At 53.6% G+C, this 10,131-nt stretch overlaps 1 protein-coding gene across 2 annotated transcripts; it reads right to left on the reverse strand.

Moving 5' to 3' along the window:
• Positions 1-1,318: 1,318 nt before the first annotated feature.
• On the reverse strand, positions 1,319-6,185 carry Ppp1r14a (protein phosphatase 1 regulatory inhibitor subunit 14A). Of its 2 annotated transcripts, XM_004859160.4 has the most exons (4): positions 5,720-6,185; positions 3,523-3,603; positions 2,490-2,522; positions 1,319-1,516 (listed from the first exon to the last, which is right to left on the reverse strand). In XM_004859160.4, exons 1-4 carry the CDS (start codon positions 5,918-5,920, stop codon positions 1,415-1,417), a joined length of 417 nt encoding a protein of 138 aa, XP_004859217.2. In that variant the 5' UTR covers positions 5,921-6,185; the 3' UTR covers positions 1,319-1,414. The 2 variants fall into 2 exon arrangements, with proteins under 2 accessions (XP_004859217.2, XP_087047494.1); XM_087191368.1 differs by lacking the exon at positions 2,490-2,522 and having other exon boundaries at positions 1,319-1,534; positions 3,515-3,603; positions 5,720-5,962.
• Positions 6,186-10,131: the final 3,946 nt, after the last annotated feature.

The raw sequence follows: 10,131 nt of genomic DNA on the forward strand, positions 1-10,131 counted from the left end.
GCCCCATCTTGTGGGAGTTAAATAGTTGGACTCTGTAGTCATGATGTCTGGGACTGAAGCCCAGCACCGCCCTTTCCCAGCTGTGACTTTAGGCAGGCACTTCACCGAATTGGACCTCAGTTTTCTCATCTGTGAAGTTCCATTTTCCAGAGGCCCAATGCAAGGCACTGCAGGACTGGGCTTGAGCACACTGCCACCCTCATGGAGAGGAGGAACCAAAACCAGGTTCTGGGACAGGGAAGTAGCATTTCCTGGCCTAGGTTGGGTTAAGGACGTGGCCCCAGGTGATGGGAGGCAACAAGTGGACTTGCTCATTCTGCACAGGGACAAGGCCACCTGCCGGCTGGGCCTGCCAGGCTGCCCTTCAAGGAGCGCTGATCCCAGCAGGAATGCTGGGGCACTTCAGTAGCCCACTGCCCCTCTCCCGACTGCACAGCTGGGGCACGGGGTCTACCAGACTTGTTGTTAAAATGTGTTAAGCAGCCACTGTCCTCTTGAGCCCAGGTCCCCTCCAGGTCGCCCCAAGCACCAGCACAGAAGGATTATTTTTTAACTCTTGCTTAGCATGAGACCTCCCTGACCCAGCTCAGGGGGTGCTGTCCATGTCCATCACAACTGGGGGAAGTTCCTGCTAATATCTGGTATTTCCCCTGGCTCAACTCCAGGTCAGTCCCTCCACCCCCAAGTTCTGAGTCCCCCCAGACATGGCTGGTACCCATTGAACCCCAATCCCAAAGCATCTTCCAGAGCCCTGCCTCATGAGGCTTCCTTCAGGAAGGCCCCCGGATTTTTTCACCACCCCAGTGGGAAGGGCTCCCGGCACCTCCCAAGTCCCTTGTGCCATCAGCACACCTGGCCGAGTCCTCCGGTGACCCCTTCTCCGCCAGGGTGCAGGCTCCCATTTCTGCTCCCGTTTCTGCTCCCGTTTGTGGCCTCCTCAATTCCAACAGCCATGCCAAGGACACAATGGCGGCCTGATCACTTCATGTTTGCTGTGTGGCACCTGGTGTTGTGACTGGGGCCACCCTGGGTGGTGTGCATTGCCCCCAGCCCAAGGACTGGGCCATGGCACTCCCCAGCCTGCTGCCCACAACAGTCCTGCTGGCCAGGACTGGGCCCAGCTGGGAGAAGGGGAACAGGATGTGAGTCTGATCCCAAGGTGGCTGCCTCTGGGTCAGCGGGGCAGTTCTCACACTCCTGTTGGTGGAGGTGCAGGAGGAGGAGGGATTCTCCATCTGTTGGGAATGCAGGAGGAGAGGGAGGCTGGGGGCTCAGAGAAGCCCTGGGTGACTGTGGACAGGAAAACCAGGCACGCGGGTCACTGTTACAGACCATTAAATACAACACATACACAGGCCAGGGGCTGGGAAGAGCCGAGGGTCACAGCGGTCAGGGGGCACTGTCCGGCCCGGTCCTATCGGGGGCTCAGGCTGTCGTCCTCAGAGGGGCTGGGCTGGCGGAGGCCTGGCTGCTTGTGGAGGCCTCGCAGCTTGGCCAGCAGCTCCTGGATGAAGTCCTGAAGACAGGGTGGGTGCTGAGAACACAGGGAAGGGGGCCCCCAGTCCCTCTGGCTCCCCTCCCTGCTGCTTTGGGGTCATGGAGGGATGTGGAGTTAGGGAAGGATTGGGGGGAGAGCAAGAGAGCAAAGTGGAAAAAGAAACAGGGACAGAGATGGCTGCTGGGCGTGGTGACGCACCCCTGTGTTTCTAGCACTCTGAGAGGCTGAAGTACGAAGACTGTCTAGAGTTTGAGGCCAGCCTGGGCTACACAGTGAGTTCAAGACCATGGGCCAGGGATTTAGCTCAGTGGCACTGCACCTGCCTTGGAAGAGCAAGCCCTGAGTTCGATACCCGGTACCAAAAATTAAAATAAAATAAAAAGGCCAACCTGAACTACATAGCGAGACCCTGAGTCAAAAAAACTCAAAAAAAAAAAAAATAAAACGGAGAGAGAGAGAGAGAGAGAGAAATGGAGACACACAGAGAGACACAGGGTCACTGGAAGAAGCTTCTCAAGCCTAGAGAGGCACAGGAGGGTCCCCCGAGACAGAGGCCGGAGACAGCTCCAGGGCAAACTGACACAGTGACGTTTGTCCTTCAGGCAGCCCAGAGCTCTTGGAGAAACATGAATATTTTTCCCTTTTAAAGCAGGGAAGGAAGTGGGAGGGGTTGGGTGGCCCAGTTTCAGGGCTGGAGGATGGGGCCCCCCAAGAGGTGGGGCATTGAGCCCAGCGGTAGAGGCAGTGATAGGAGGGGAGAGGGACAAAAATGGGCAGCCAAAGGACAGCACGGGACAGGTAGACGGGAGAGGTGGATGCAGGAGCAGATGGGGGAGCAGCTCGGAGGGAGCTCATCATGGAGCCCCTGTAGCAGATGGGGAGAGAGGAGGAGGAGGAGGACAACAGCGACAAAGGACATCACTGGAGAGCAGAGAAGAGCCGCGCTGCAGCCATGGCTGGCCCCTCCTCCTCACGGGGCAGGGAAACTCACCTCTGTGGGGTCCGTGCATGACCTCAGGAGCCCCTGCACCCCAGAAAATAGTAAATGATTAACACTCAGACCCTTCCAGCTCTCCCCTTCCCCCTCCCCCTCTTTCCTCCTTCCTTCCTCATTGCAGTACTGGGGAATGACTTTTGAGCCCAGGGCCTTTGCACTGAGCTACATTTTCAGCCCTCTGATTTTGATCCAAAACTTTGATTTTTGACACAGGGTCTCACTAAGTCACTAAGTTGCCCACTCTGGGCTCGAACTTGGGATCCTCCTGCCTCAGCCTCTCAAAGTGCTGAGATCATAGGCATGTGTCACCACTCCTGCTCTCCCCTTACCCAACAAGGCCCAAAGGCAGTAAAAGAAATGGAAGTCAGACCCCACAGATTTCAAGAAAAGGACACAGATGCAGCCCTTATGGAGCTGACTTGGGTGAGGTTGAGTCACACGTGACATGGGTGAGGAAGTTACACGTGCACTACCCTTGAGAGGGCAGAGGCCATATGGAAGGAGCTCGGAGCCAGACTGCCTGTCTTTGCATCACAGCTCTGCTCTGACTGAGCTGTGTGACCCTTGGCAGATGATTCAACCTCTCTGGGCCTCATTTTCCTTGTCTGGAAAATAGAGATATTAACTGTGCCTACTTTACTGGGTTTTGTGGGGACTGGAAGAACATAGTGGTGCAGGCCTGTAATCCCAGCACTGGAGAGGCTGAGGCAGGAGGATCACCTGGAGTTCAAGGTCAGCCTCCACTACATAGCAAGACCTTGTCTCAAAAAAGAACAAAACAAAACAAAACAAAAAAAGAAGAGTAACTAAGTGTAAAGAAATCGAGCCAGCATCTGGTGCAAAGTAAGTGCTCATGAAACATATTAATTCTGGCTACTCTTTTTTTTTTCGGTACCGGGGATCAAACTCAGGACGTTGTGCTTTTAAGGCAGGCACAGCACCACTGAGCTAAATCCCCAGCCCAGCTCTGGTTGCTCTTTTGGGGCAATGCAAAGTGGGAGACCGGGGGTGGCTTTCACCCATCTACCTGGATTTTCCGCCTTCTATCTTCTTCACTCTCCAACTCCAACAACTCATCAATGTTGACCTCATCAGGCATATCTGCCTCCTGCGGCAGGGAGAGGGCTGTCAGGGTCCCTTCCCTTCCCTCCCTGGCCTCTATCCAGGGCTCTGGAGGGGCCCCAGGTCCCCCAGGGCCCAGCTGCCAGATTCTGGAGCAATAACGAGGCAGTCAGGGACAGCACTGCCAAGGCGGGACATCTGGGTGCTGGGGGAGGGGTGACAGATGGGCCGATGGAGGCCAGGGGCCCTGTACCAGGCCCCAATGCTTGGGCCCATGGGCTCCAGGGACCTCGGGGTTGGCACCGGTCTCTCCCCTTGGCCAAAGTTCCCACCAAGGAAAACAGGCCTGGTCCAGTCTTGGAATGTCAGCTTCTGGGATTCAGGAGAGGGGCTGGCTTCTGCCCTTTCAAGGAAAAGTCTCAGCACTAGGTGCGGGAGGGGAGGCTGCTGGGGCGGGCCCCTTCCCCCAGGGGACAGGAACCAGGCAGGCTCTGAGGCCAAAGTGCAGGCCGATGGGTTGGGGAGGTGACCAACCATGACCCCCAAGGTGGGCGAGTGAGATGACTCATGCATCTGTCCCTGACCGGACATGGGGGACGTGCAGAGCTTGGACTCTTGGGGCAGTGGCCCAAAACACAGCTGGCTCATCACTGCTGACAGGGACAGGACCCAGCTGTCCCAGCAAGAGAGTGTGGCCCCATGGAGTCCTGCTTTCCGGTGGGAGTGGGGGGGTGGGGAGGGAGGGTGTGTGGCAAGGAGGGTTTGGCAAAGCCCTGGGGTATCTACGTGTCATACGCCTTCGTGAGTCTTGGCCAGAGTCTGACACACACGGAAGGTCCAGGGCTAGCTGTGGGGCAGAGGAATGTGGCATCTGGGTGGCTTCCCACAGGGCCACCTATGGTACCCACTGAGGATACCACCAACCTCTATCAGCCACATTTACCTGTTGACTATGGATGAGCTCTAATGTGCGTCTGAGAACAGAAGGCCCTTGTGCCACTGTGGGGGTCATGGTTTCTGCCATCATTGTACTCAGAAGGCTCCTGTGGTGGCACATACCTGTAATTCCAGAACTCTGGGAGGCTGAGACAGGAGGATCCCAAGTTTGAGCCCAGCCAGGGCAACTGAATGACTTAGTGAGACCCTGTTTCAAAATACCGCCAGCTCCGTGGGACTTGGTTCTGTGTGTGTGTTCTGCCATGTCCACCAGGTACCTGGCTATGTTCCTAGGCACATGTATGTTGTAGGTAGGAAGTATGACTTCCAGCAAAGATTCAAGTGACAAAGCATCCACATCTGCCTGTGGCCTACGGGCCCATATATATAGCTGTGGCTGAAGCTCTTACATGCCAAGGGCAGCTGCATTTGCAGCGACTTTGTGACCATGTGTATCCATAGCTTTTGTGTCTTGCTGTAGCTGTAACTGCTATTGATTTATATCTGGGGTTGGCTGTGGCATCTGTCATTGGGTTTGCTGGTAGCTGTGACTTTTTTCTTGAGAAGGTAATGGATGGTCTTATGTAACTTGAGTCGCTCTGTGGCCCAGGGGAGCTATTGGAGATTGTCTTGTCTTTGTGTCACTACAGCTTGGGCTGATGCGGATCTCTGAACAGCTGTAACTTGAGTCACCTTGTGTTGAGTGTAGTTGTCTTGTGTGGGGTATATAGCTGTGTCCCGTGCTACTGTGCCCTTGGGGTAGCCTGCTGGCTGTAGCGTTTACGGACCCATAAATCCCCCAGCTTGTGTCCTTCTGAGTTTGTGTGTGGCTGTGGCTGTCAGTGGCTCTAACTTCTGTCACCGTGGACATCTGTGTATTCTGTTGTTTCCTTTGCTGTGCGTGGCTTGTGCTCCTATCTCCCCGTCACCATGTGTTTGGCTTTACACCCCTTTCACCCTTTAGATACAGAGGCTGGGCCTCCACACCTCCCATACCCTAACCCCGACCCTTCCCGGGGACTTGCTGGGGGTCTGGAGACCCAAGTGTGTACGTGTGTCTGTGCTGTGTTACACAGACTCCCCAGGGCGATGCACGCCTGTCCTCTTGTGCAAAAGAGGCTGCGTGTGCACCAGCGTCCAGCCTGGACCGCCCTCCGCCTCTCCCGGGCCCGGTCTGTCCCGCCGCCCCCCCCCCCCCGTTCAGCCCCGGGCCCTCGGGGTCTCACCCTGCCGCGGTACAGCTCCTCCAAGCGCCCGTCGATCCACTTCTCCACGTCCAGCCGCCGCTGCAGCTCCCGCCGGTCGTACTTGACGGTGACGCGCGCGTGGCGCTTCTGCAGCCCCCCGGGGCTGCCCCCCGGCCCGCGGGCCCCCGACGGGGACTGCAGCTTGCTCAGCACGCGCTTGCCCAGCCGCTGCGCTGCCATCCCGAGCCGACGGCCGCGCGCTTGGCATCTGCCGAGCCGGGGCGCCTCTAACAGCCGGGAGGGGCGGGGGCGGGGCCGGGGCGGGGCGGGGCTCACTCTCACGGGGGTGGGGGCGCCGCCCCAATCGCCCAGACTCAGTTTCCCCGCCTGTAGCGTTGAGGCCAGGCCACGGCGCCGGCCGGAAACCCGCAGTCCTCCCTGCTTTGGGCACGGAGGGTCCGAAAGACCAGGCCAGTCCTGCTTTCTAGGCCTCCCCCAACCCCCCGGCCTGCATCCCAGAGGCGGGGTCCGGAGAGGAAAGGCTCTGGAGGACCGGGCCTGTCCACGCCCCCTGGTGGTCGCAAGGGACAGTGCTGGGGCCCGGCCGACTTGGCTGCAGGAGGTCCAGTCTGGAGTCCTCCGCGCTGGGGATAAAACCCTGGGCCGCCTACATGCTAAGCAAGAGCTCTGCCGCTATGCTACCCATCCAGCCATGAACCGTGTGTGTGTGTGTGTGTGTGTGTGTGTGTGTGTGTGTGTGTGTGAGTTTGCTGCTAAATTGTCCGGGGTTGGGTTTAAATTTGCAACCCTCCTGCCTCAGCCTCCCAGAGTGCTGGGATTACAGGCGGTTTTTGAACTCATTTTCTTGCTGGGTGCTTCATTCACTCCCTCACCCACCCATCCATCTATTGATTTATTGGTGAATACATAGTTCCTGAGTCCCTGCTCTGCACCAGACCATGATCTGGGGACCAGGAAGAGAGTGGTGAACAAAAGGATCCACCCAGCCTGCTGGAGCTTTTGCAGAGACAAAATGAACATAGGAAGTGCAGGATGTTAGAGACACTTTACTACAATACGGTAACTTCTGTGGAGAGCTATGAAGCAGCACAGTAGAAATTCAATGATTGTGAGGTTGCATATTTGTTTGTTCGTTTGTTTGTTTTGGAACCAGGGATCGAACTCGGGACCTTTCGTTTTCCAGGCAGGCAGCAGAACCACTGGGCTAAATCCCCAGCCCTGACTGTTTTTTGAGATAGGGCCTCGCTATGTAGTTCAGGGGGGTCTTGAACTCACTATGTAGCCCAGGCTGGTCTCAAACAGTGAATCCTCCTTCCTTCTGCCTCGTGAGTGCTGGGATTACAGGAGTTTGCCACCACACCTGGTTTAAATTTAACTGAATTTTAAATTTCATTTTGAGAAAGGTTCTCATTGAATTGTCTAGGCTGGTCTTGAAATTATTATTATTGTGTATTAAATATTATTAATTGATAATATTCATTATTATTAGTTGTGTTTTTTGCGTACTGGGGATTGAACTCAGGTCCTTGTGCTTTAGAGGCAGGCAGTGGAACCACTGAGCTAAATCCCCAGCTATTATTATTAGTTGTTTTGAAACAGGGCTTCCCTGTTTCTTCCAGGTTGGCCTGAAACTATGTAGCCCAGGCTGGCCTTGAACTCACAGCAGTCTTCCTGCCTCAGACTCCTGAGTGTTGAGATTACAGGTGTGTGTCACCATGTACAGCCTGGTCTCAAATTTATGATCCTTCTGTCTCAGCCTCCTAAATACTGTAGCTGGGAGCCAAATGTGGTGGTGCAGGCCTGTAATCCCAGCATTACACTGTTTTGGCCTAAACTCCTGCCCTGGCCTGCAACAAGCTGGCTGGAAACCGGAATGGGTGCATGGCTCAGTGAAGCTGAGTCTCCGGCACCCTGGGAACCTTTATCTGATCTTTGGAGAAATAACAATTAGAAAGATAATGGCCAAACTTTACAAATAGTTTCAATTGAAACGAGTTAATCCTTATACAAAAGAAGTACCCAGAAATAATCAGACTTTGAGCATTATTTGCATTTTCCAATTGTTCCGTCTGCCCCACCTAATAAAGTAACTTTGAAATGTCCAATTCACTTTTTGCTCTGTTGTTTCTGCTTTCTTCAGCCCTTCTCTATCTATAAAACTAAGCTCTTTTGCTCAGCTCATCAAAATGCTTATTCTTTTTATGGAATGAAATGTTGCCCAGTTCTAGAATTAAAAATAAAGCCAACAAAGATTTTTAAAGCTGGGTATGGTGGCATATGCCTGTAATCCCAAAACTCTGGGAGGCTGAGGCAGGAGGATCACAACTTTGAGCCCAGTCTGGGCAACTGAGTGACTAAGAGAGACCCTATCTCAGAATTTAGAAATTAAAAAGGGCTAGGGATGTAGCTCAGTGCAAAGGCCCTGGATTCAGTCTTTTTTTTTTGGTCCTTTTTCTTTTTGAGATGAGGTCTTGCTATGTTGTTTAGGCCGGCCTTGAACTCTTGGCCATTCTACCTCAGCCTTCCAGAGTGCTGGGATTACAGGCCTGGCTTCAATCCCTATTACCAAAAAAAGAAAAAAATCTATAAATTGCAATTTTGTCCTTTATTTTGTGGGGACTGGGGATTGAACACAGGATCTCACACATGTATGTATTTATTCTCTCTCTCTCTTTCTCTGGTATGTGTTTGTTTATTTATTTGGTACCAGGGATCAAACTCAGGACGTGGTGGTATGTGTTTCTTCTAGAAAATAATTTTCTGGTAGAGAAATGGGGTGTTTGAATAAAGTGCCCACTCCAAGTGTCAAATGTACCAGCTCTGCCCAGTGGACAGTTTGTTCTGGCAGGCAGGCATTTGGCTTTGCTGACTGTTGTATATTTCTCAGCATTTTCAACCACACCTGGGTCTGAGAGCTGCTAAGTGAATTTGGTGAAACAGCTCTGAGCTAGTGAGGAGGGGACAGGCCTGGCTTCCTCTCCTGCCTTTGGCTCCTGCCACTTGCTCAAGCCCGGGCTTGGCGGGGGTTCCAGTGCTGGGAGAGACCCATCTTCACCATCAGAGCCTGAACCCACTGCAAGGTGAGAGAGGACGTGCATAGAAATCTAACAGAAACCCTTAACTGTGTAAACCTCTTGTGGATAAATTGGCTGAGGTTCTTCAAATATAAGGCTGAACAGTGGGCGTGGCCCTGGCTCCTGCCACCAGTATACTGAAGTCTCTCCTGCGTTCAGAGCTTTGCACTTGCTGAGAGTTAAACCCAGGGTCTTTGCCCTGAGCTTTGCATGCCTCCCCATTTTGGGGCAGTGTCTCACTAAATTGCCTAAGATGGGCTTGAACTTGTCCTCCTGTCTCAGCCTCCCAGAGTGCTGGGATCATGGGTGTGCACAACCAAGCCCTGGTAGCATTTGGTGTTCTTTTTTGTTTGCTTGCTTTTTGTTTGTTTTTTGGTACTGAGGATTGAACTCAGGACCTTGAGCTTTTGAGGCAGGCCCATCAACACTGACCTAAATCCCTGGCCTAGGATTTACTGGTCTTGATTCATGGAATATTTATCCCTTGTCCTTTCTTGGCCCTCGGTTTATTATCAAAGCCACTGTCTCAACCAAGCCATTCCTTCACTATCTAGTTCAAATGTTTGATATTATTTTCCATCCCAACTGCTCATGCATTCATGTATCCCCCACCACCACCACCTTTTTTCTTTTTGAGAGAAGGTCTGAACATGTATTTCGGGCTGGCCTAGAACTCTTAGCAATCCTCCTGCCTGGGCCTTCTGAGTGCTGGGATTACTACGCCACCACACTCGGTTCCTACTGTTTTCAGTAATAAAGAATTTATTTAATTACCCATTGACTGCTCTCCACTGCTTTCCTGCCCCCTTCCCTTGGGACAGCTCATACAGCGCCTCCTGCAGGAAGCCTCCCAGACCCCAAGAGGGGCCTCCCTTGAACTTCCACCCTCTGGCTCTGAGCCCTCAGCCTGAGTGAGCTTCCGCATTGCAATCCTCACGCCTCCCTGTGGTTCTCTGGTGAAGTATTTGTCTTCAAATCTGTGCTGAGAACCCTGGGTCCAGCACCTCCTCCAGGCAGGCCTCCGGTGGGGTTCTCAGATCGGATCAGGACCTGTCTGGACTCCCACCATGCCCTGGGTCTCCACAGTTCCAGCTCTTGATTACTCAACCTTAGGCTTTCTTCATCGCAACTCTAGTCACTTTACAGAGCTCCTCCGGGCCTCGACTGCCTGGTGACGCAAAGATCAGTCTGGTGTGACCATCGCTGGGTTCCCAGCATCGCGTCACAGAGCAGGGGCTCAGTGAACGCTGAATTCAGGAAGGTATAAATCCCTTGCCTTCAAACGAAGGCTAAAGCAAAGCGGGCAGAAAGCCACAGGTTTCCAAGTGATTTGTCTCCAACCCAGAGGCTCAGCCA

This window comes from Heterocephalus glaber, unplaced genomic scaffold (genome assembly GCF_053883595.1).
Source record: "Heterocephalus glaber isolate CG9 unplaced genomic scaffold, H.glaber_assembly_v1.0 deba00001561, whole genome shotgun sequence".
NCBI lineage: Eukaryota > Metazoa > Chordata > Mammalia > Rodentia > Bathyergidae > Heterocephalus > Heterocephalus glaber.

What these genes read in the sequence shown, in the direction of transcription:
- Ppp1r14a (XM_004859160.4), bottom strand. Translation starts at nt 5,920, where the DNA reads ATGGCAGCGCAGCGGCTGGGCAAGCGCGTGCTGAGCAAGCTGCAGTCC. An exon ending in AGGAGCTGTACCGCGGCAGG is followed by an intron (nt 3,604 to 5,719) that starts GTGAGACCCCGA and finishes TCCCTGCCGCAG; the next exon opens with GAGGCAGATATGCCTGATGA. An exon ending in ATAGAAGGCGGAAAATCCAG is followed by an intron (nt 2,523 to 3,522) that starts GTAGATGGGTGA and finishes TCTGGGGTGCAG; the next exon opens with GGGCTCCTGAGGTCATGCAC.